Source organism: Chiloscyllium plagiosum, chromosome 11 (genome assembly GCF_004010195.1).
Source record: "Chiloscyllium plagiosum isolate BGI_BamShark_2017 chromosome 11, ASM401019v2, whole genome shotgun sequence".
NCBI classification, from domain to species: Eukaryota; Metazoa; Chordata; class Chondrichthyes; order Orectolobiformes; family Hemiscylliidae; genus Chiloscyllium; species Chiloscyllium plagiosum.
In genome coordinates this window covers 15,182,407-15,208,889 of record NC_057720.1, presented here as the reverse complement: position 1 = coordinate 15,208,889, position 26,483 = coordinate 15,182,407, and the positions used below count along the sequence as shown (strand labels likewise).

Sequence of the window (26,483 nt, the reverse complement as noted above, 5' to 3'; positions counted from 1 at the left end):
GGACTTTGTCAAAAGCTTTCTGAAAGTCCAGGTACACTACCTCTACTGGATTTCCCTCGTCCAACTTCATAGTTACATCCTCAAAAAATTCCAGAAGATTAGTTAAGTATGATTTCCCCTTCATAAATCCATGCTGACTCTGTCCTATCCTGTTACTACTATCCAGATGTGCAGTAATTTCTTCCTTTATAATAGACTCCAGCATCTTTCCCACCACTGAGGTCAGACTAACTGGTCTATAATTTCCTGTTTTCTCTCTCCCACCTTTCTTAAAAAGTGGTACAACATTAGCCACCCTCCAATCCGCAGGAACTGATCCCGAATCTATCGAACTCTGGAAAATAATCACCAACGAATCCACGATTTCTAGAGCCACCTCCTTCAGTACCCTGTGATGTAGGCCATCAGGCCATGGGGACTTATCAACCTTATATGGAACAAGCTGCCAGAGGAAGTGGTAGAGGCAAGTACAATTGCAACATTTGTAAGACATTTGGACAGGTTCAAGGATAGGGAAGGTTTTGAGGAAGGTATGCCAAATATAGGCAAATGGGTCTAGTTTAGTTTAGGATACCTGGTCGGCATGGGCGAGTTGAACTGAAGGGTCTGTTTCCATGCTGTATGGCTCAATGACTCAATACGGAGGTCACATAAAATACAAAAGCAAAACTCTGGAAGATGGAAAAGCAAGATGCTGGAAATCTGAAATATAAACAGAGATGTTGGAAATACTCAGCAGGTCTGGCAGCATCTGTGGAAAAACAGAGCGAACACTTCAGTACGATAATCTTGATCAGAACTGGAAAAAGTTGGGAAGTTGCAGGTTTCAAGCGAATAATTGTTTCAAGCAGACTTTAATAGGAGGGATACCATTATAGAGAATTTATATACTGCATGTGTATTAAGGAAGGAGACAGAGGTTATATCTGATCAGCCCTGCTGCACTCTCCTGTCAAACAGCCCCATTATACAATGGATTTGTATTCACTCACATACCTTAAATTCGAACTGGAGCAATGCTACTTTCTAATCCTTTCCTGTATTCATAGTTTTCAGTATGGAAACAGCCCCTTCAGCCCAACAAGTCCACACGGAGTCTACAAAGAGTAACCCACCCAGACCCATTCTCCTACCCTATATTGACCCCTGACTAATGCACCTACGGGCAATTTAACATAGCCAGTTCACCTAAACTGCACATCTTTGTGACTGTGGGAGGAAACCCCACGCAGACACGGGGAGAATGTGCAAACTCCACACAGGCTGGAATTGAACCTGGGACCCTGGTGCTGTGAGGCAGCATTGCTAACCACTGAGCCACCCCTTTTTATAAAAAAAATCAATTTCCTACTCTCTGACCAACCCATAATTTATCAAAATGAGAAAATCATACTTTGCTGTTTTCTGAGCACTGTAAAAAAATCAATGAGACATGATCATTGTCAAACTCTGACATGGGAAAGAAAGCAGCAGACCAGAGAAAAAAAAGTTCTCCGATTCGATTATTTCTACAATTTAATCTATATACTTAATCCCCTTTCAACCAAGTAAATTAAGTTAAATCACTAGTATGTCGGTGTAACCAAACATTTTATTTTATTCGTGACAGATTTAGTGTCTGTAAAACGTCAATAGTTCAAGATTCCTCATGTTGGATCCAGAATGTAATTATTATTTGCTGTACTTATACCTCATAAATCAATTCCTAATCAGCTATTCATCTAATTCTCTCCTTGATAATGTCATTACTTCTTTATTTGGAGATCAATTGATAAAACATAAACAGACTGGCGACAAGGCAAAATAATGTTACTCTTATGTTGTGGCACTTATTCATCTCCGTAACTATGCCGTTATGTTTCTATTTGGAGAGGGTAAGAGATTACCTTGGGACCTATGTGTGTTTTTTCTCTCTCTCTGAGCAGCCTTATGAACCGAGTGGCGTCCACCCGGGCCTCGCGCGCGCGCCGCCGGCCGACACTCTTTAAATTTGAAAACTAACGCTTCCCCCGCGCCCGGGGGGAAGAGGGAAAGGTGACGCAGTCATTAAAAAGGCACGCGCTGTACCCCCCACCGGCTGTGACGAATTGAACGAACCACCTCCGCCATCTTTTTGGCGGGCAAGTCAGTCGCCTGGTGATTGAGGGTGGTGACGGTCATATCGATACAAAGGGCGATTCTGGCAATGCGACATGTGACAATTTGAACCAGCCGTTTCCGCCGTCTTTGTTGCAGGCAAAGGGGGCTGGTTGTAGATTGACTTTGGGAAGGCACCATCCCATCAGGATGTGAGCCAGGTACAGATGGTAGGCCCCACCTTAATATTGTGATAGAAAATGTTGACCTGCATTTACAACCTCATACGTTTTTTTCACGGTACAGACAAATAGAAGGCCAAAATGCCCAAATTTGTCCGGTGTCATGGTCCTCGAGGGATGGGAACCTTTCCCCATTGCCTCTACTCAAGTATTTTTCTACTTCCTTTTTGAAAGCTAACAAAGTTGATCCTGGGATGGTGGTACTGTGCTGTGAAGATAAAGTTGGGTAAACTAGGCCAATATTCTGATTTGAAGATGCCAGTGTTGGACTGGGGTGTACAAAGTTAAAAATCACACAACACCCGGTTATCGTCCAACAGGTTTAATTGAAAGCACTAGCTTTCGGAGCGCTGCTCCTTCATCAGGTGGTTGCTATTCTTCTGATGCTCTTATTGCTATGCTCAGATATTCTTCTAAGTTTTGAAGAATGAGAGGTGATCTCATTGAAATGTACAAAATAATTACATGGATGGACAGGGTAGATGCAGGTAAGGTGATTCCTCTGGTCTGGGAGTCTAGAAATGGCAGCACAATATAAACATCCATGCCTAAACCACTGAGGTTTGAGATGAGGGAAAATTGTTTTACACAGAGGGTTGTGAACCCTTGTAATTCATTACCACAGAGGGTAATGGAGATCAGTCTTTGAGTAAGTTTAAGATTGATAGATTTATGGTTGCCAGTAGTGCACAGAGTTATGGGGATACAATAAGTAAAAGATATTAAAATGTTTGATCAGCTATGATTATATTGAATGGTGGGGCAGGCTTGACAGGCAGAATGATCTACTCTTGTTTTTGTGTTCTTATATTCCTAATATAAATTGTGCTCATCAATTGTTTGTGGATTACTTCATGCTCACCATACACAAAAGAACCCTTCAAACTGTTGTTATGTTGACAAACAAAGAACAATACAGCACAGGAACAGGCCCTTCAAGTCTGCGCCACACATTTTGCCCTTCCATATTAAAACTGTCTTCACTTACAGGATCCACATCTCTTTATTCCCTTCTTATTCAGATGCTTCTTGATGCTGCTGTTGCTTCCACCATCTCCACTGGCAGTGTGTTCCAGGCACTTTGTGTGAAAAACGTGCCTGTGTCTCTTTTAAACCTCCACCCCCCCCCCCCCCCCCCCCCCACACACACACTTTGAACCTTTGCCTCTTAGTAATTGACCCCTTTACCTTGGGAAAAAGTCTCATACTTTCCACTATATCCATGCCATTCACAATCTTATAAACTTCCATCATGTTGTCCCTCAACCTCCTGCATTCCAGTGAAAACAAACCCTGTCTATCCAACCTTGCTTCATCACTAAATGATCATGTAAAACTAATCCTCCACTCCAGCTGCCTGTGAATGGATGTGAGCTTAAGGACAGCATTGGACTCCATTACTCCAGCAATCACCATCGAGACTCAATCTAAAGATACCCAGGGAGACCTCTGTGCTCAGTGGCCTGAAGTTAGCTCGGTAAGGTCATCTCAGTCTGACATCCTAAGGATCAGCAAGTTATAACTAATGAGCTGACCAAGACCCTTGAGTCCTTCAAAAAAAAACTCTTCCACTTGTAGATGAGGGTGAAGATACCTTTCCTCATGGATTTGCAGCATCCTGTTGTACACCTGTAGCAGGTCCTGGTCAATCAAATCCCACAGAATTGAATACAACTCGCCCATAAGCTGTTGCTTCTAGGGCTCACTGGTCTATAGTTCCCTGGCTTGTCTTTACCGCCCTTCTTAAACAGTGGCACCACGTTTGTCAACCTCCAGTCTTCCGGCACCTCAACTGTGACTATTGATGATACAAATATCTCAGCAAGAGGCCCAGCAATCACTTCTCTAGCTTCCCACAGAGTTCTCGAGTACACCTGATCAGGTCCTGGGGATTTATCCTCCTTTAACCATTTCAAGACATGCAGCACTTCCTCCCTTGTAATCTGGACATTTTGCAAGATGTCACCATCTATTTCCTACAGTCTATATCTTCCATATCCTTTTCCACAGTGAATACTGATGCAAAATATTCATTTAGCATCTCCCCCATTTTCTGTGGCTCCACGCAAAGGCCGCCTTGCTGATCTTTGAGGGGCCCTATTCTCTCCCTAGTTACCATTTTGTCCTTAATATATTTGTAAAAACCCTTTGGATTCTCTTTAATTCTATTTGCCAAAGGTATCTCATGTTTCCGTTTTGCCCTCCTGATTTCCCTCTTAAGTATACTGTCTACTTTCTTTATACTCTTCTAAGGATTCACTCAATCTATCCTGTCTGTACCTGACATATGCTTCCTTTTTCTTAACCAAACCCTCAATTTCTTTAGTAATCCAGCACTCCCTATATCTACCAGCCTTCCCTTTCACCCTGGCAGGAATATAATTTCTCTAGATTTGTTGCTGAAAAATATTGAACTACAGAAGCATTCATCCCAACATCCACAAACAAAGCTGCATCAGAACATTATTTCAATGAGCCAACATGCCCTGCAGCACAGAGGAACTACACAGAGCAGAGGAAAATCACCTATATTATGTATTCAAAAAGAATGGAAACCCAATGAACACAGTCCGCCAATTTCTCAGCAACAAACCCAAACCAGCAGACAAAACACGCCCAGAAACCTTAGCCACCCTCCCCTACATCAAAGACATCTCGGAAATGACTGCCAGACTACTTAGACTCCTTGGCATCATGGTAGCCCACAAACCCACCAACACAGTGAAACAGCAGCTAATGAACTTGAAAGACCCTATACAGACAACAAGCAAAATTATTGTCATTTACAAAATACCGTGAAAGGACTGTAACAAACACTATATTGGACAAACAGGCAGAAAACTAGCCACCAGGATTCATGAACATCAACTAGCCACAAAACAACATGACCCTCTTTCACTAGGATCCTTACATACAGATAAGGAAGGACACCACTTTGACTGGGACAACACTTCCATCCTAGGACAAGCCAAACAGAGACACGCACAAGAATTCCTAGAAACATGGCATTCCAACCGTAACTCTATCAACAAACACATTGAGTTAGACCCCATTTACCACCCGCTGTGAAAAAGAACAGGAAATGAGATCACTACCAGAAATTATGTCACCACAGGAAATGATATTACCAACGCAAAGGAGGTTTATGGGCGGCATGGTGGCACAATGGTTAGCACTGCTGCCTCACAGTGCCAGAGACTCGAGTTCAATTCCCACCTCAGGCGACTGACTGTATGGAGTTTGCACATTCTCCCCGTGTCTGCGTGGGTTTCCTCCGGGTGCTCTGGTTTCTTCCCACAGTCCAAAAATGTGCAGGTTAGGTGAATTGGCCATGCTAAATTGACCGTAGTGTTAGGGGCAGGGGTAAATGTACAGGAATGTGTCTGGGTGGGTTGCGCTTCAGCGGGTCGGTGTGGACTTGTTGGGCCAAGGGGCCTATTTCCACACTCTAAGTAATCTATAAATCTATCTATATAAATAGAAAGCAGGAATCAGCAGCAGTGCTTTGCCAGAGGCCCACTGAAGATGTTACCTAGTAGGTTAACAAAACTTCTGGAAATGAACCTTCCAGCTCAGCGAGCAAACCTACATCCAGGCTTGACTATCCCAGGCAGTGAAGGCCTGCAGGTCAAACCATCCCTGTGCATGGATGACTTTGCCATTTCCTGCTCAGATCCCCTGTCAGTGCGCAGACTCACAAGCATCTCTGATCAGTTTAAATTGAACTCAGGAGCAAAGGTAAATCATGGCAAGAGTAAGGCCATGTTCTTTGGGAAGTGGAAAGGACCTCCATAGTCAGCATGTAGCTGTGTGCTGGATTTACCCATCATTTCCACGAACGTGGGAGAGCTGCAGGCAATCATTTTTGACCTTGTTGGCATTCTGGATACTGCCCACCAATGCAGCTATGTCTGCATCCAATCCTGGCTACCTGTGATAACTTCTCATCAACATCTTCATTTTGGAAACCCCAGATCCTGATGGAGTTCAGCCAGAATCTGGTAGTGACCTTTGCTTGGTACAATCACTCTTGCTCCCTATTATAATATATGCCCATAAAGGAATTGATGGAGCTTCATGACTTAAAATGTGATGCCAAACCTTCCTTCTCTATCTGGATGTAGTTACACTCTGCATTAGCCAAAGTCCTGGATGCATACGCTACTGGGCATTCCTCTCTATTGGGCCACCTATGAGATAATACTACCTTGATACTGTATGGGGAGGCATCACATGTCAATACCAGATCTCGCTTGGGATCATACTGTGCCAACACCCTAGAGGATAATAACTGTTTCTTCACTTCCCTGAAAGTTATGACTTGGCTGCACAACTATTTCCAAAGCTGACTCTTCTTAAGAATTGATTCAAAGGTGCCAGGATGGAGGCCAGGTTATATTTGAACTTAATTCAGCAGCCCAAGAAAAGACCTAAGCTCTAGTACAGATGTGGCAGGTGAGGCACATTCGATCACACTCACGTCTGTGTGGATGTATCACTAACTGGTCTGGCACCTGTACCATACACGATCGGAGATGGTTACAGAGAGTGGTGAATTCGGTCCGGACAATCACAAAGGCCAACCTCCCATCTATAGAATCCATCTACCAGGCCCACTGTCAAAGAAAGGCTACCAGCATTCCATCCCACCCTGGCAATGCTTTTCTACAACCTCTACCATCAGGGAGAAGGTACAAAAGCCTGAACACGTGCACCAGCCGGCTTCGAAATAGCTTTTACTCTACTGTTGTTAGAAAACTGAATCGACTCACAAACTCTTAACATTCGCCTGTACCTGTGTTTTTGTTTTTGCCACGGTTTACCTATTATTTACTTATCTATAATTATCTGTTTGTTGTTAACTCTGTGATCTGTCTGTATTGCTCGCAAGACAAAGCTTTTCACTGTGCCTCATGTGACAATAAATTCAATTCAAATTTATCATCCAATGGGTGTTTATTTAATTCTGTCACGAGTTGAAGGCGGCGCTGGCTGGGCCAGCTTTTATTGCCCATCCCTGTTTGCTCAGAGGGTGGTTACGAGTCAACCATATTGCTGTGGGTCTGGAGTCACATGTAGGCCAGGCATTTTCCTTCCCTAATGGAAATTAATGAATCAGGTAGGTTTTTCTGACAATGAACAATGGATTCATGGTCATCATTAGACTCTTATTGGCAGATAATTTTTATTGATTTCAAATTCCGCCATCGCCTCCCCTGAGGGTGTTACCTGTTCTTGTCCACTCTGTAGCCTAAGGAGGTCACTTCTTAGGCTAAAAAAACACACATTTTTCTCTTTTGAGGCGTATGCCTGCCTGGGAGAAACATCTAAGGTCTCTAAGTGTTCTTTATTGGTCTTCTTTGTTATTAGTATGTCATCTAGATAAATGGCGACCTGCGGTAGATCTTGGAAACTGTTCCCCAATGTATGCTGAAAAATTGCAGAAACCAACAATACGCCCAAATGGCAGTTTTGTATTTTGGTATGGGTATTCATTGTACATTACTTCAGGGAATTGCTAGTACGCATGGCTCATGTCCACCTTTGTGAAGGACAGCTCCCACCCCACCCCACCTCGCCAGCTTTGCATATAAATCCCCTATGTTAGGGATTAGGTACTTAACCACCTATGAAAAACAGATTACTGTTTGTTGAAAATCCCTACAAAGGGAAACTGACTGGTCGGGCTTCATAATCAGTACAACAGATGCTGCGTATTCTGCAAACTGGAATGGGATGATGATTCCTTCACTTTCTAGCCTCTGATTTCAGCCTCTACTTTTTTCCAGCATGCAAAAGACACTGGGCGGGCCTTGCAGAATCATGGAATTGCTTCCTGGTCAAAATGCAAGGGGGCCTTGGCTCCTTTGATACTTTTTAGGCATCCAGAAAAATTTCTGGGTATTTAATAAGGACTTCAGTCAGGCAGCCATTTTCTAATTAAAAAGTGTTGAGTCGATCTAATGAATCTTTCTCAATAATTTCACCCCACTGAGCTTGGGCCCAAGCCTCTTACCACAATCAGCGGTAAATGAACCAGCTGCTTCTCATAAGAAACTGGAAACGAAGTTGTACCCTTAATCTCTAAAGGTTCCCCAGTAAATGTTCTCAATCGAGCCGAGGTCTTGCTCAGACTTAAGGTAGAAGTTCAGAGCAAATTTTGTTAAAGATTGGTTTTGCGATCACTGAAACAGCCACGCTGGTATCGACCTTCATCAGAACCAGCCATTTAACCAGATGTTTATTTTGATTGGTTCTGATTTGGATGTTGCTAAGAATTTAACTGTTCCAGACCTGACCTATGGTTTCTCGTACTCCAATTAGATCTAGTAGTGTAGAGAATAGAGTACCTTTTATTTGACATTTCTACCATATACAACTGATACAGTAAAAACGAGACAGCGTTATTCCAGGATCGAGGGTGCTACATGGACAGCACAAACTACACAGTTGTGCATGGCATAACGTGCATAATAAGTGCAAAACACACAAGTTACAGTGTAACAGAAGAATGATGAATAATAGACATTTTTCTAGCAGCAATAGGAAATAATTTCAGATGGGAAATTTACTGGCCTTGTGCTGTCTCTTGTAAGCATATGGGTAGCAACTACAATGGCTTGCTAGCCTGGTTACAGAAGAAAATATTAACTGTTTGGATGAGGCTTGACTTTGTTTTGGAGTTTTGCTGTGAGCTGACCTAGAGTCCCTCTGTTCAAGATCTGTCCTGAGTAAGGCTATGCAATTACCTTCATTCATGTGGTGTTCCCCAAGCTCACTCGGACTGGCGAGGATGTGCACTTCCATCGGAATACCCTGCAACCCATATGCTGCACTTGCCCCATTTTCTTATGATAAAGCTGGTTTTGTTGCCTGTTTGAAGCCAAGTTGTCCTGCAGCTAGTAGGTGCTTTTGCAGGTTCCATCATTAATCCCACGAACCAAACGATCACTCAGCATCTCATTAGAATTAAACCAAAGTCATATGCCTCAGCCAGTCACCTTAACCTTGTCAAAAATCCCAACACAGACTCCCCGATTCTCGAATTGTCGAGCAAAACTGATAGTGTCTCAGAATTAGAGGAGGCATGTGGTCATGAGATTCCTTAACTAAATCTGTCAACTCTTAAGCCAGTTTAATACCTGCCACCTCATGGAGGGTTAGGCTCCTAATAACTGAAAAAGCTGCAAATCTACAAGCTGTCCGGAGAATTACCTGTTGCTTTTCATCTTATCCTAAGTAATTTGTCCGGAAAAAAAAATGCATTCTTTACATATACTGAGCTCAGTCTTCGATGGCAGAATCCAACAAGTCCACCTTCTTAAATAACGGCATGATGTTAGAAATGCTAACCCCAATTCCCTATAGGCCAATGGCCTAGTAGCATTATCACTAGGCTATTAATCCAGAGACCCAGGTAATGCTCTGAGGACCAGAGTTCAAATCCTACCACAACAGCTGGTGGAATTTGAATTCAATAAAAACTTAGAATTAAAAGTTGAATTAGGACCATGAGACCATTGCCAATTGTCAGGAAACAAAAATCCATCCGGTTCAATAATAACCTTTAGGGAAGGAAACTGCCATCCTTATCTGGTCTGGCCTACATGTGACACCAGAACCACAAGCAATGTGGTTGACTCTTAACTGTCCTTTTTCGATGAATGCTGGCATACCAGTGATGCTCCCATTCTGTGAATGAATAATGAAAAAAACTCAATGACTGTTGCAAGTGAACTTCTTCAGGACAGTGCTTTGTGTCATTGCCACTGGAATAACTCCACAGAGGCCGGTCACCAAGTCACCCTTTATTTGCACATGGAGAGTCCCTGACACTGATCCAGCTCCTTCAGAGCCATCCATCAGAGTGAACAGAACCTCTAACACTCCTGCTCTTTTCTGTCAGACAGGACCTCTTGATTGGACCAGGTTAACAGCCTCAATCAAGGAACACATATTATGTGAGGTCCTGCTGGCTAACCTTGTTCCAATTACAACAGGTATGGTCCTAAAATACTCAACCTCTCCTCAGTAAGATAATCCTTCCATATCTGAGCATAACCTAGGGAACCTTCTTTGGGCTGCTTCCAATGCCAGTATGTCTTACAGCGAGCTAATCAAGTCAGAAAGAGGTAGTTAGTGGTTAGCACCACTGTCTCACAGTGCCATGGACCCAGATTCAATTCCAGCCTTGGGTAACTGCATGTGTGGAGTTTGCATGTTCTCCTGTGTCTGTGTGAGTTTCATCCCACTGTGTAAGGATGTGTAGGTTAGATGGATTAGCTATGCTAAATAGCCCTGTACTATGGGTGGAGATGGAATGGGTGGTGGGATGCTGTTAGGAGGGTGAGTGTAGACTTCATGGGCCAAATGGCCTCTATTTGCACGGTAGGGATTCTATGATTTTAGTTATAGTAGTTGAACCAATAGAAGTCAGGGAGAAAGACACTGTTCTGTACAGTCAAGAGCGAGAGGGCAGATGAACTCAGTTCCCAGGTTCAGAACATCTGCTTTGAGCTGGAGAGGAACTTACAATGGGAGGAGAAGATCCAGTTGTTATGTTGCACAGAGGTGCCAACATCATAGGTAATGCTAGAAAACAGGTTATGCTTTGAGATTATCAGTTGCCAGGGGACTAAATTAAATAGCAGAATCTCAAAGACAATAATCTCTGTATTATCACCTGAGCCGTAAACTAGGAGGGGAAATAAGAGTGGAAAATAAATGTATGGCTCAAAGCCTTACTTGAGACAGGATGTATTGGCACTGGAGGGAATGCAGAAGAGGTTCACGAGGTTGTTTCTGCAGTTGAGGAGAGATTTAGTACACTGGGACTATAATTGGAATTTAGAAGAATGAAGGAGGAATCTTACCGAAACATATAAAATTATGTAGGGAATAGATAGGATAGAAACAGGGAGGTTGTTTTCACTGGCGGGTGAAACTAGAACTGGAGGGCATAGCCTCAAATGAAGGGAGAGCAGGTTTAAGCCTGAATTGAGGAGGAACTGCTTCATCCAAAGGGTTGTGAATCTGTGGAATTCGCTGCCAAATGAAGCAATTGAGGCTACCTCGTTGCATGTTTTTAAGGCAAAGATCAATAGATTTTTGAACAATAAAGGAAGGAAGGGATATGGTGAGCAGGCAGGTGAGTGGAGCTAAGTCCACGAAAAGGTCAGCCATGATCTGATTGAAAAGCAGAGCAGGCTCCTGCTCCTATTTTTTACGAAAGCCTAACAAATACATGGTTGCAGAGTGACCAAGGCTGGGATTTGGATATTGAAGGGTATCTGATGTTTTGAAAATATCGGATACTTAGAAAAAGCTGATGGGGCAGGTCTGTTAAATAAGCATGGCGGGTTACCTCAAATTACAACAGGATCTGGACCAGATGGGCCAATGGGCTGAGAGGTGTCAGGTGGAGTTTAATTCAGATAAATGTGAGGTGCTGCATTTTGGGAAAGCAAATCTTAGCAGGACTTATACACTTAATGGTAAGGTCCTAGGGAATGTTGCTGAACAAAGAGACCTTGGAGTGCAGGTTCGTAGCTCCTTGAAGGTGGAGTCGCAGGTATATAGGATAGTGAAGAAGACATTTGGTATGCTTTCCTTTATTGGTGAGAGTATTGAGTACAGGAGTTGGGAGGTCATGTTGCAGCTGTACGGGACATTGGTTAGGCCACTGTTGGAATATTGCGTGCAATTCTGGTCTCCTTCCTATCGGAAAAATGTTGTGAAACTTGAAAGGGTTCAGAAAAGATTTACAAGGATGTTGCCAGGGTTGGAGGATCTGAGCTACAGAGAGAGGCTGAACAGGCTGGGGCTGTTTTCCCTGGAGCGTTGGAGGCTGAGGGGTGACCTTATAGAGGTTTACAAAAATTTGAGGGGGATGGATAGGATAAATAGACAAAGTCTTTTCCCTGGGGTGCGGGAGTCCAGAACTAGAAGGCATAGGTTTAGGGTGAGAGGGGAAAGATATAAAAGAGACCTAAGGGGCAACAGTTTCACGCAGAGGGTAGTACGTGTATGGAATGAGCTGCCAGAGAGTGTGGTGGAGGCTGGTACAATTGCAACATTTAAGAGGCATTTGGATGGGTATATGAATAGGAAGGAGGGATATGGGCTGGGTGCTGGCAGGTGGGACTAGATTGGGTTGGGATATCTGGTCAGCATGGACAGGTTGGACTGAAGGGTCTGTTTCCATGCTGTACATCTCTATGGCTCTAGTATATTGGTTAAAGATGACCTTAGCTCAAATGGGCAAGGTGCAAAATAAAATTTGGTAGAGATAACAATATAGTAAAACAATTTATCACTTCTAAGTTTTGGGCCACCTAACAACAGTTACACTGTATAACAGGTATATAGGAAGGGATAAATGGAACTTGTAGGAAAGGTACCACAATACTCATAGGTGACTTTAATGTATATGTAGATATTGATAAAGATAGCCTAGAAATGCATGCATTTAATATTGTTTATTCATTCATGAAATTTGGGCTTTGCTGACTGGAGCAACATTGATTGCCTATCCCTGACTGCTCTGAGGTGGTGGTGAGTTGCCTTGTTGAATCGTCACACTCCATGTTGTATCGGTACACCCCGTTGCTGTTGGGCTCCTGTATTTAAATCTTCTTACTATGAAGGCCAACATTGCATTTGTCTTCATCATGAGCATGCCTACTTTTAGCAAGTGGTGTGCAAGGATACCCACGTCTCGTTGCACCATCCCTTTCCCCAATCTGTCACTATTCGGATAATAATCTTCATTATTGGTTTTCCTACTAAAGTAGATAACCTCACATTTTATTTCATCTGATGCATTTGCCCACTTAATTAACTTGTCCCCATCACAGTGAAGCATCTATGTCTCCTCCTCACAGCTCACCCTGCCACACAACTTTGTGTCATCAGCAAAACTGAATGTATTACATTTAGTTCTCTCATCTAAGTCATTAATGTATATTGTGAATAACTAAGCACTGATCTCTGCAGTATCCCACCAGTCAAACTGTGTCCTATATTTAGATGGCTTGGTTTGTTATATTTCCTTTATTCCTTTTGAAATAACTTTCTATTATATTGTTGAAGAAAATCTGTAGCTTCATATGTCCATGCTTCAGTGAATAAGCATTATGTCAGACCATTTTTTGAATTTTACTTGTCAGGTCAGATTTCATTCTGGGGTCTGATTTATCCACTTTTATCATCAGATGGGAAAATAACAAGTTGAGTGAGTGAGGAACATTTAGCAGATGGCTGTACAGTAGGGACAAGTTAACTAGTCCACTTTGGCATGAAGGATAGAAAAGCATGTATTATTTAAACAATCAGAAATCACACAACTATTTCAGCAAGATTTGGGTGTGCTGGAGTGTGAGTCACAACAAAGGAGTATGCAGGTATAGCAAGTGATTCTGAAAGATAGGGAAATGGAATAAAGAAGTAAGAAAGTTTTAAGTGAAGCTATGCAGGATAAATCACGTGAATCACATTGCACAGTTTTTGTTCCCTTCTTTATATGAAAGAATATAAATACAGTAGAAGTATTTCAGACAAGATTCACTCAACTCATTCCTGGGATGAGAGGTTATCATACAAGGAAATGTTAGACAAGCTGAGCTTGTACCCATTGGAATTTAGAAGAGTTTGGGGTTAAACATGCAAGATCCCAAGAGGACATTTTCTGTTGTGGGGGACACTAGAACTGGGGACAAAGTTTAAGAATACACGGTCTCACCACATAACAGAGCATTTTTATAAGCAGCCCTACTTAGAGTCATAGAGATGTACAGCATGGAAACAGACCCTTCAGTCCAACCCGTCCAGATATCCCAACTCAATCTAGTCCCACCTGCCAGCACCCAGCCCATATCCCTCCAAACCCTTCCTATTCATATACACATCCAAATGCCTCTTAAATGTTGCAATTGTACCAGCCTCCACCACACCCTCTGGCAGCTCATTCCATACACATACCACCCTCTGTGTGAAAAAGTTGCCCCTTAGGTCTCTTTTATATCTTCCCCTCTCAACCCAAACCTATGCCCTCTAGTTCTGGACTCCCCGACCCCAGGGAAAAGACTTTGTCTATTTATCCTATCCAGGCCCCTCATAATTTTGTAAACCTCTAAGGTCTCCCCTCAGCCTCCGATGCTCCAGGGAAAACAGCCCCGGCCTGTTCCACCTCTCCCTGTAGCTCAGATCCTCCAGCGCTGGCAACATCCTTGTAAATCTTTTCTGAATCCTTTCAAGTTTCACAACATCTTTCTGATAGGAAGGAGACCAGAATTGCACGCAATATTCCAACAGTGGCCTAACCAATGTCCTGTACAGCCACAACATGACCTCCCAATTCCTGTACTCAATACTCTCACCAATAAAGGAAAACATACCAAATGCCTTCTTCACTATCCTATCTACCTGTGACTCCACTTTCAAGGAGCTATGAACGAGCACTCCAAGGTCTCTTTGTTCAGCAACACTCCCTAGGACCTTTCCATTAAGTGTATAAGTCCTAAGATTTGCTTTCCCAAAATGCAGCACCTCGCATTTATCTGAATTCAACTCCATCTGCCACTTCTCAGCCCAATGGCCCATCTGGTCCGGGTCCTGTTGTAATCTGAGGTAACCCTCTTCGCTGTCCACTACACCTCCAATTTTGGTGTCATCTGCAAACTTACTAACTGTACCTCTTATGCTTATGCTCACTTGAGTTATTTGGACATAGACTTAACAGTTATCTTAACTAGGGCATTTGTTTGACTAGGATGGTTAAGTTTGTCAAACCCTGGGCCCTGGAGAGGGTCTCCTGAGTTAATACGGGTGTATATACAATGCTCCCGTTCCTCTGTTTGGGAGCTTCGCGCCGAGCGTAGCTGCTCTGCATTCTGTGTTTATGTTTTGGTGTTTTTTTTGCTGTTTTTAAAAACCTGTTAGCTATTTACTTATTTGTTGGTGTTGCTTTGCACAGTGTTAGGGTTGGTTTTGTATTATAGGGTAGGTTATTATTGTAATTTGTGTTTTGCTTTCTTTTTATTATACTAATATGTTATTGATTGTATTTTTTCAATAATTTTATATGTTTGTAAAGTTAAAAATATTTGCTATGAAATATATTTACAAAAAAAATACAAAATCTCCTTCTTAACACAGATAACGAGAACTTCATTTCCTTTGAGTGGTGTTAGTCTGTGCAATTCTCTTCCTCAGAAAGCTTTGGTGGCTGCATAATTGAATTTATTCAAGCAAAATTAGACAGATTTTTGAGACGGGGAGTCAATGACAATGGGAGGAATAAGGAAAATATGGTTAAAGCATCACCTGATTAGCCAGATTAGTGAATGGTGGAATAGATTCAAAGAGTCAAATGGCTCAAACCTATGACTAAATACTATGTATTTCATCTTTGAATCCCTCCATCATTCATGTCATCTGAGTGTCGAAGATGCAGAAGGGTTTTAATTATAAAATATTAAAGCTGAAAAGGGATTCTTTTCATCAAAAGAGAACATCTGATTGAAGTAATCAATATTGAAAGGCTTTCACAAGGTAGATTTGTGAAAACATATCCACTTCTGAATGATTCAGTAACTAGACAGTATAAGCCTATCACAAACAAAATGGTTAGAACATATTTTCCCTATACTTCAGTGGTTAGTACATAGGAACATTTTAGGAAGTGCGTAAAGTAGAAATTTTTAAAGGAACAAGTGACTAAATATTTGAAAATATAAAAGCTTATAGAGAAAGCATGCAGAATGACATGGAGAACCAACCCAGGCACTTCCCTATTTTAAACAGTTTTATTATTGTACAATACACGCAAGGTATTGTTTTCATGGAGGGTGGTAGATGCCTGGAACACAGTACTGGGGAGGTGGTAGACATAGGTACGATGACAATTTTTAAGAGGCATTTAGACAGACTCATGAACAGACTAGAATAGAGGGCTATGGAACATATGCAGGCAGATGGAATTTGTTTAGAATGGCATCTTTGTCAGCAGAAATGATGGACCAAAGGGCCTGTTCTTGTGCTATTAGATTAGATTCCCTACAGTATGGAAACAGGCCCTCCCACACTGACCCTCTGAAGAGCAACCCACCCAGATCCATTCTCCTACCCTACCCTTGACTAATGCACCTAACAGTATGAGCAATTTAGCATGGCCAATTCACCTAACCCGCACCTCTTTGGCCTGTGGGAGGAAACCAGAGCACCTGGAGAAAGCCCATGCAGACATCCAGGGGAGAATGCCTGTGTGAAGTTTGCACAGTCTCCCAAGGTAGGAATACGAACCCGGGTCAGGCCGCAGTGCTAACCACTGAGTCACCATGCCACTCTTGTCATACAATCTGGGTAATTTTTTATCATTATGGGTACAACAACACAGATTACTACCATGATTAATTTGCCCACACCAAAAGCAAACAATATAATGAATGGGCCGTTGTCAAAGCTTTGCAAATCAGTACTTCATGGAAAATTCCAGTGGTCAATTTGAACTCTAGCTTACATGTGTTTGATTTGTCCAGGAGCAGGGCCATCCCAGGAGGGCAAAACCAATAGTTGTTGCTGTTATGATCTAAAGACACAGCTCTTATTGCTGGTCTGGAAAATAGACCACTTGCTAAGTGATTTTTCCAAGGATTAATCAACAGAACTCAATATCTTAGGTTTGTAGGAAGACAGGAAAAAGGAGGAGCTATGCAAGCAGTTGAGTGTTATGTCCACCTAATCTAATGTATTCTATTTTAGACACCTTACAATGTGGGATCAGGCCCTTTGGGCCAACCAGTCCACACTGACCCTCCAAAGAGTAACCCACCCAGACCCATTTCCCTCTGACTAATGCACCTAACACTATGGACAATTTACCAATTCACCTAACTAGCACATCTTTGGGCTGTGGGAGGAAACCGGAGCAAACCCACACAGACGTGGGAAGAATGTGCAAACTTCACACAGGCAGTCACCTGAGGCTGGAATCGAACCTGGGACCCTGGTGCTGTGAGACAGCAGTGCTAACCACTGAATCACTGTGCTGCCCACATTGCTACCATTATTTCCAGTTATCAAAGTCCATCTTCACTAACTTGGTTAATGAACTAGCTGGGTGGTATAATGGTACACCCTCCCTGGAGAACCCACAAATTTTATTTGGAAATCAAAAGTTGACCAGTCTGTGTGATGGGAGACTGCTCTGCTAGCTTGCTGTTCAAGTGGTGAGAATTGAACCCCACCCCAACCCCCCAGACCCCAAAAGAATAATGTTGTGGGTGCAAAAAGAATAGAAGCTTAGAAAAGTTTAGATAGGAATAACCAGAAAGAGTCAAAACAGGGACACAGATAATGGCATTTTTTACGTGTATACTCAGAAGTGCTTAAAACCGATCAAATGAATAGGTAGAAAATAATAAATGAGAAGAAATCTGTGTTGGAGTGATGCAGGAGAAAAAGTTAGTTTGGGGAGATTAAGTAAATAAACAGAATTCATTTGAGTAATCATCTTTATTGTATTACTATAATTCCATAATACATTTTGGTATGCCATTATTTTGTTGCTCGATCTTTTGCTTCTGAAAATGTTTTAAAAAATCCTAAGCTACACCATGAAATTCTTTTCATCTTTCTCGTCTTCTCCAGTAGTTTGGCTGTTTCTCAAGAGTTGGCACTGTCGAATTTGCTAAGTCAAAATTTGATAGGTTAAAATTAAAATTAAACTGAGATTGACAGAAAACAGTCCTAATTGCACAATTGAGTCCTGTTTACCATTATAAAATGTGCGATTTGGAAGGGTCTCCAATCATTGGATGTGCTGTTCATATTTGTTCAATAAAAGCATGGACAATAGCGAACATGAAATCCGAGGTAGCGACATCAAACAAAAATGCCCATGAGACTAACTGTGCCTACTCAATTTCTGCACCAACTTTCCCAACCTTTACTGGAATACTGTGGCTTCTATATGTTGAAGCTCAGAGTGCAGAAAAAAATATTAACACTGTCCTCAAAATATGCAACATTAATACTTAGGCATTCAGGTTGGATCAAGACATCTTTGTTTTTCTGCCATTTCCTGCTGTCAATACCATTGACAAAAACAGGACCAATTTCACCCAATAAGTTTCAGAACACCAAGGTTAGAAATTGGGTAGAACTTGCACTTTAACAAGACTCCAACGGGAAGGATAGCGTTAATTAAGCAATAGTTCATTACTGACTGCTAATCAATTTGTAATCAGTAAACTGCTTTTTAATACTTTATACAAATGGCAGACTTTAATACGTGTAAGAACCTACTCAGTAAGGAAAAACGGATTCATCTCAAACCAACTTAGTGCATTTTTAGTCAGTGAAGCTTGTAAATACAGACACTGGTTTTGGTCTTTTTGGGCATCTGTCGATTCACAGTTGGAGGTAGGAGCCAGGAACCAGACTGCTTCTGGTACATTTCACTGACTATGCCAATGAATTTGCACTAGAGGGCAGTCATAACCTTTATGATAAAAACCCTGCTTGTATAGCAGGACACAGGAAGTGAAAATTTCAAGCACCTTTGAACTGAAAGCAACTGAGACTGGTTTGCTTAACAATTAATTGTGCATTACCTAAACATTTCTGACTTGAAGGCAAAGTTCAACGAGACATATGTTGGAAGTCACACCTTAGTTGAAATAATTGGCTTCTGACAACCAAAATGAGAAACATTTATATATAGGCATGCAAGAGCTAAACCAACACTGTTCAGTAATTTCTTTAAGTCACCATGGAATGAGTGATTATAAACTCAGGAGAAATTTATCTCAGAAGTGGCAGAATACAATCAGAAATCCATTCGATACAGCACTTGATATTGCATTCCATTAATTATAACAGAACTGAGCTTCAGGCTGGATGGATATTGGGTAGTCATTCCGATAATGTCTGTTTTATTATCAGAGATCAACATCTTTCTCAATATCTTTCAAACATCCAAGAATATGTATTAGCAGCGAAAAAAACCAACTCTACAATGCAGTACAATCAACCCAAACATATAAGATGTGGGTTCACATTCAATCAGGTCATTTAGAAATAAAATTCAAAAATAGAGACCTTTTATTTGCACTACAATTAACATGCAATTGTTCAGTATGTAAAAATGCCTCTGTCCATAGTGTCCAATTGGTGTGCCTAATTTAAACAAAAACAGGTCATTCCCCAATTTGAACAGAGCACTGACTGTCAAATTCTGAACTACAATTTGGGTCATTTGCATGTGTTTTTTTGTGCTTGGAATGTTGCCACATAAAACTGATTTAAAAAATATTCTTGCACACTTGTCATGGCTTTGCATCTATGCAGTAAATGCACGTTCAGATAAACCATGTGGCATAGAGTGTGGCACTTTACACAATCTTTCAGCACATTTACTCTTCAGACTTGAGCGCTAAAATCTCTCAGCTAGCTGGGAGATGAATTTTCAACATGTGTGCAAAGCCAGTTTTGTGCTGAACCAAGCAGGTTTTTGTGTGTCCAAAGAGAGCATAAGAACCGATGTTCTGAAGTAGATAAATGCTGATTGTTGCACTACAGATCTGAACTGGAATCAACTCAGCGTGAGAACGTATCGCATTCGGCAGGATTCTATATACTAACAATTCCCTGAATTCTTACCTATAGTTACATAATGTGCAGCACAGTTGACTCAATTTGACCATGCCAGTTCTTGTGCTCCATGAACCTCCTCCCACCCTTGGTTGCTGTAACTCTACCATTTTCACTCCTGTACTCATCTGGGTTCCTGTTAAATGCATTTACCATGAAGGATCTGCCATCCTCTTTCTTTTTCTGATTGCACATTGTGTTCGAATAAACTGATCTGATTTTACCAAGATTCAGGCACAGAATTTCAACTAAAAGAAAACCCCAATTAACCTACATTCCTCCCATATCTACAACCTAGCACAGTTTTTTAAAACTTGATTTCATCACTTTCAAAATGCAAGTCTTCTTAATTGCAGATTTTTGTCATCTTGACTGCACATTGCAAGGACCTCAATCTAGGGTCCAGGTCGTTATGTTAGTAGTAGCAGGACAAACTGTAAACTTGTTTGTATGATATTGTTCAGTTCAGAGGTTAATGGCAGTATTATTACTAGGTAATTATGAATTGTGATTAAAAGATTATCTATTGGTATCACCAAAGATAATATTTATGTTCAAAGATATCCAGATTCTTGAAGTAAACATCAGGTCTGTGAACGTCGGGAGAAAGATTTCTGTCTGACAAAGAGCCTGTATCTAAAACGTTTAAGCTCTTATATATCTGGATACTGATGGACCAGTTGTGCATTGCTTTTTGTTTTAGATTGTTCAGTAAATTAACAAAACAATCATAATTTTTTGTAAAAAAAAAAGTAAAGGACTGTGCAGTATATAAATGTCTACATTGTGCCACTGATTACACTGCAAGTAATGACTCATTTTTATGAAGTCCTGAAAACATGAAAGGCACTATACATTTCTTTCCAAGATGCAGTTTTTAACAGTTGGAAGCACCGACCAATGATATTGATCTTATTGTAGGCCCATCTTGGAACAGAGTAACGGTCTTTCTTTCAGGTTCAATTCCTCATTAACTCCGACATCATTGAAATTCTAATCTCATCTTCTTTTCCATATATCAACAGATCTTGCTGAGAGAGTTTCAGCACTATGGATTATTCAGTTGCAAAGGTACAGAGACATGGAAAAACACAAGCACCAAACAAATGTAGACAGAACGGTGTGGATTCCAGCTAGGGAGTTCTATTGTGGCTTTTACAGAGATATGATAACAAGATCAAAGTTCCCCTTCATTCATAAATCTCTGCAATTTATGCCAATTAACAAAACTATTGTAACTATATTTTTCTCAAGAAAAAGCTTTTTTGTTTTAAATCAGATTTCTGAATTCTTATGCCCTTCAGCCAGCTAATAGCCGGCCATTAAAAGCTTTGCTGGGATTTTCCAACACTTGAAAAAGCAGAAGAGGCCAGAGAATGTGTTTTTCATAAGTACTGAAAAATTTGTTTTAATCCCTGCTAGCAGGGACCTTTAATTTAAATGAAGTATTTGGTATAATTTCAGGTCTCCCTAAGAACCAAGCATGCCATATGTTGGCGAAAGACATCCAAGGGGCATCCCAGAGCAACTTCATTTACTTTCAGAAAACCCGGTGTGTCTGTAGATTGCTTTTGAGTTGGCCAAGTAGATGAAAAGCTACAGGTATTCATCTTTCCTTTATGCCCCCCTCCTATTTCGACATCTACCAAGGGCTAATAGCAACACCAAGATAAAATATTACTGTTATAAAATCAATCTGAAACACTGGACACGCACCTTGATTAAAAAGTTTATCAGAAAGGGATTTCTAGGTGTTGAGGTCCAACATGGCTGAACACCAGTTTGCTAGGCTGAAGACACCTCTGAAAAGGCGGGTACATTCGACATAATAATAATAAAAAAAAGGTGCGTAGCACTGCTCAGAGGGCTTTACTCAAATTATACTCCTTAGCCCTACCTCCTTTTAAATAAGCAAATAGAAAATTACTTTGAATTAAGTTTGTTTTCCTTTATTTAGAAACAAGCTGAAATTGGTGCTGGGAGCCAGACATTGTCAAGTTGTGTGCGCTAGACGCCACAATTTGAGAACCTGCAACTCAACCCTCTCCCTACAGGAACAATGGACAAAAACAGATGTGGTACCAGAAAGACACAAATACAGGTTTTATAATGTCCAATGTAACAAATTTCTGATCATAAAATGGCGACTAAAACAGGAAAGGAACCAAGCTGCAGGATCCCTCAAGAAGGGAAATGAAATGAAAAATTTAAAGTGGACTAATGCTCCACTCTCAAATCTTGTAAAGGCCAGCTCAGCAGAGTTGAAAGAGGCCATGCATTTGGAGCGAGACAGCACTCTTGGACAGGATATAGAAATCAAAAAAAGTTCTCTTTTAAAATGTCAAGAATAAATTAAATCCATTTACAAAACAAAGATATATGAACAAATATTCCATCATTAACAGACTTGGGTAAGACAGCCAGTGACCAACAGTTAGTTCATTGGTTACAATTTATTACAATGATTTGAGCGCTTTATCAGGGCAAAAAAAAAACTAGCATCACCTTTAACTAGTTTTTAAACACTTGCCATGTTTATGTACCTTGATCTATTTTATACATATTTTTCCAGTTAACAAGCAAATATTCAGTCCTGAAGCTGCTACAATAATTTATATTCCTGTGCCAAATGTCGAGTTTGAGTTAAAGTCTTGATTAAAGAGGTCTTTAATCTCAGGGGGCAGGGTGTCAAAGAGGTGATCCTCAACGACAAGCCCACTTTTCTTCAGAAGGCGGCAGTGGACTAACTCTGCTGGAAGTCTGTCCAGGCAGTTCCCTTTCAGCTCCAGCTGCGAGAGCTGCACTAGCTGGCCAATCTTTTCTGAAATGGAAGTAATGCAGTTTTGGCCCACATTCAAAACCCGCAACTTTGTGCACTTAAAAACCTGCTTTGGCAAAATTTCCACTCTGTTTCCTGTCACTGCAAAATACTGTAAATTCTGTAGGGACATGATCTCCACTGGAATGACAGCAATAGAATTGTGACTTACATCGAGATATCTCAGCTTCTGCAATGTGAAGAGTGCTGCCGGGAGAGATTCCAGTTTATTCTGAGAAAGGTAAAGCAGCTCAAGATTTTTCACCAGGCTGATGGATGAAGGAATGGTGATGATTTTGTTGTGCCACAACTTCAGGCATGTCAAGCGCTTCAGATGTTGAAAACTTATCACCTCTTCGATTGTGCGAATATTGTTGGATTTCAAGTCCAGTTCCTGCAAGTTGGTCAAGCTGAAAATGGCATGTGGGATTCGTTCCAGCTCACAGTTCTGCAGCTCCAGCTCAGTGAGATTAATCATTTTCTTCAAACTGTTCAGAACCAAAAGTTTTGTTCCATCGTTGTGAACCAGCAGAGCGGTGAGATGAGGTGCAACATCAGTGATGTTCGAAGGAATTTTGGTCAAATTGCTCTTCAAATGTAAGATCTTCAAGTGCTTCAATTCTCGCAGTGACTCTAAAGCGATCATCTTATTATTTTCAGCGTTCAGATTACCAACCAGGTAGAGTTCACGCAGGTTTTTAAGCAGATAGACCCAGGTGGGAATTTCTGCGACATCCGTGAACTTGATGTGCAGGTACCTAAGGTGGTCCCGGAGGAAGCTGAAAGCAGTTTGCTCCACTTTAGCTGGGCAATGGTAAAGGTGCAGCTCCTGAAGGTTGGTCATTTGGGAAATTTTGGCAGGAATCTTTGCCTCAGGAATCAGCTCTAGTTTCAGTATCTCCAGCTCGGTCATGTCAAACACCGCATCAGGCACCCCGGAAAGCATGAACAGGTGCAGCTCTTGCTTGTCCTGAGGATTCCTAGAGACGTGCTGTTTGAGTTTCTCGTAAGTCCACTCATGGTTCAAACTGAGTTCCCTCAGTTTGTTTTCACTCACCTCTGACAGGAAGACTCCAAAGCGCTTTGAGTAAAGTTGGTCATACTGGTCGACCATATGTAGCAGAAATGCAAAGTCATTCTTAACATCTGGAATGTCACTAAAACTACTTTCTTCACGGACCTTTTCAAACGAATATTCCTTCAAGGGCCGCCTAAACAGCCAAAACAAAGTATATATACAAACCAGTCCATAAACACATATGAGTGCAATATAACTAATTAATAATTTTCGCAGCATAAAAGCCATGTTGTGAGTACAGTAAAACTGAGCATATCCGGTTAAATGTTCTATTGCTGGTTTGCAGATATGATTAAAGTTTATAGAAGTCACAAAAGTCAGTGTATAACATAAAATGAACATTAACTTCACCGTCTTTATGACTGTCTGGACAACATAGAGTTTATATATCAAATCACTATCTTCTACATGAGCACGAAATTTACGAACCTTTTCAAAAAGGGCTTTAGCCTGTTCCCCATCCTTCTTGTCTAAAATAGTCATGCTGGGAACTTCGATGACTGGTTTCTCAGCAGAAAATTTAGGTCCAGTCCTGGATATCATGGGCGTGCTGGAGCTGGGGCTCTCTTCCTCACTACCAGTTGATAAATGCTTTGCCACAGAGGTCTTAAAACGTTGCTTGTTCTCCTCAGAGTCCTCACATGCCGTTTCAGAGAGTGCTTTTGTGGTCCAGGGTGACTCAAAACACTTCCCCAGAATGGAAACAAAGTGCTCGATCTTTGAACTGGTCTTGGGGTACTTGAACCAGAAATTGCTGCTGACCATCAGGATGAGTGTATGGATTAATGCAAGATAGGGAAAGTACTTGGAATACCAGGGCAAGGCCACATGGTAGCACATCTGATTGATGAAAATATATTGCTGATACTCCAAATTCGTCGGGCGCCCAAAGTTGAAAGGGCCTTTGCTTCCAGAATGCTCTCCATCTTCAGGGTGGTCAGCCGACAACGGAGGCACGCCTTCAAAGGTTTCCCCAGTAGCATGATTCCGGCTCCCTCTTGAAGACATGGCGCTTTCTAAATCTGGCATGACGGATGTTTTGGGAACTTTTGCAGGGCTCTCAGTGGTGCTGCGTTGGCTTTCTGACCTCTCCTCTGATAAGGGCTCAGGAAGACATACGACTTGATCTTTGGTCAATTGCATGGTGCCAGCGAATATAGCAACCATGAGCATTACAATGGCTAAATAATCCATGAATACATCCCACCATGGTTTCAGAATTCGATAGGTTGCCTGTATGTCATTAAGAGATGCAACTTCTGTGAGGGTAAACATTCCTGTAAAATACATTAAGAAAAAGGTAAATTAGGGATGGGAGCAAATAGCTGAGTCTTAACAGTGACCCACTTTGAAATTACAAATGCATTCCCCTGCTGGCAGTTATTTGGTCAGGTTTGCAATGCAGCATACTACTAAGCCGCAAGTGTAATCTGATGTAATTGGAGGCAATCGTTGAAGGTTTCTCCATAAAATCTAGAAGCTGTCAAAAGATTTACTTCAGCTCACTCAGATGTGAATCTCTGAACAAAAGTCACATTGCTGAGTCAGAAAACCCAATTGAAACCCAATTGCCCTCATTCCACATGTCTGATGTTATCTTGCGCAATAATAAAAAAAAATCACAGCCCAATCTGTGACTCAACAGAAATAATTTTAGCCTCTGCTACAATTGGAGCAAAGTGCATTTGCAATGTACTAAAACAGAAAACAGCAGTGATGCAGGAATAGTTCTTGATAAAAGTCAATTTAAAACCTTCAGCTGCTGATGCCATTAAGACAAAAAAAAAAATCAGCATAACTTTAAAGGGGGTACACCCTTCTTGCTGATGGGTTTTTCTCTTTTCACGATATTTGTTCTTGGAAATGGTCAGGGGAGTAACGTGACTTGGCGTTTTTCATGTGACCTGATAACAAGCACTGACAGTAACAAGGGTTTAATCTTGATCTGTTACTCCCCAAAGAAAAGGATACAGACAGTGGCATGAAGAAATACTCCATTGCATTAGGAGGGTGAAGGTATTAAGTGACATGACAGTGGATCCATATTGCTCTCTTCTGTTCCTGATAATTGTAAGTAAACTGAAGTTGCTGTGAGATTGCAAGGTAGTCCATTTTGACTGGCTAGGGGCAAGGGATTGACAACTTTTATCTCAAAGTAGGATGTGAAGATCTTACAAAAATAGTACAAGATTGGTGCCTGGGCTGACAACATCTTGCATTTGGGTAGTGCCTTTAAAAAGGTAATAAAACATTCCAAAGGACTTCACAAAGGCATTATAAACAAAATAAAGCATGGAGCCACATATGGTGGCTTTTTGCTGTATTGTCAAGAACTTAGACAAAGTGGTAGGTTTTAAGGAGTGCCTTAAAAGAATGAAAGTGAGGTATGGGAAAGGTAGATTGTGTTAGCAAGGGAACTACTGAGCTAAGGGACCCGGAAGTAGGTAGAGCGTAAGCTTACCTGGGTAGGTTTTTTTCCCTTTAAAAGTGCGCAGGAAGGGTCCCCGTTACTCAGAAGGGAAGGGTGGAGAAGAACAGAGCAATAGTAATTGGGGACTCGATAGTTCGGGGCACAGATAGACGGTTTTGTGGGAACGAGAGAGACTCACGTTTGGTA

General features: G+C 41.4%; 2 protein-coding genes across 11 annotated transcripts in view; both read right to left on the bottom strand.

Annotated features, from left to right (window-relative positions):
- LOC122554163 (volume-regulated anion channel subunit LRRC8C-like) overlaps nt 1-26,483 on the bottom strand; it is a 98,179-nt gene that overhangs the window by 20,184 nt on the left and 51,512 nt on the right. For 2 of the 6 annotated variants that reach the window (XM_043698748.1, XM_043698755.1), the window contains exon 1: nt 1,887-2,277. The exons of 1 other annotated variant lie outside the window; for it this stretch is intronic. The gene's annotated coding sequence lies outside the window, so the exon portion shown is untranslated. Of the gene's footprint in view, nt 1-574; nt 703-1,886; nt 2,278-9,325; nt 9,337-24,295; nt 24,378-26,483 lie in introns of those variants that run through there. 3 more of the 6 variants (XM_043698751.1, XM_043698749.1, XM_043698752.1) reach the window with 3 other exon arrangements.
- Nucleotides 17,813-26,483, bottom strand: part of LOC122554162 (volume-regulated anion channel subunit LRRC8D-like) — an 80,487-nt gene continuing 71,816 nt past the window's right edge. For all 5 annotated transcript variants that reach the window (XM_043698745.1, XM_043698742.1, XM_043698743.1 and 2 more), the window contains one exon: nt 17,813-25,143. In XM_043698745.1, the coding sequence (XP_043554680.1) occupies nt 22,583-25,141 (2,559 nt within the window). In that variant the 5' untranslated portion in view covers nt 25,142-25,143 and the 3' untranslated portion in view covers nt 17,813-22,582. The remainder of the gene's footprint in view (nt 25,144-26,483) is intronic.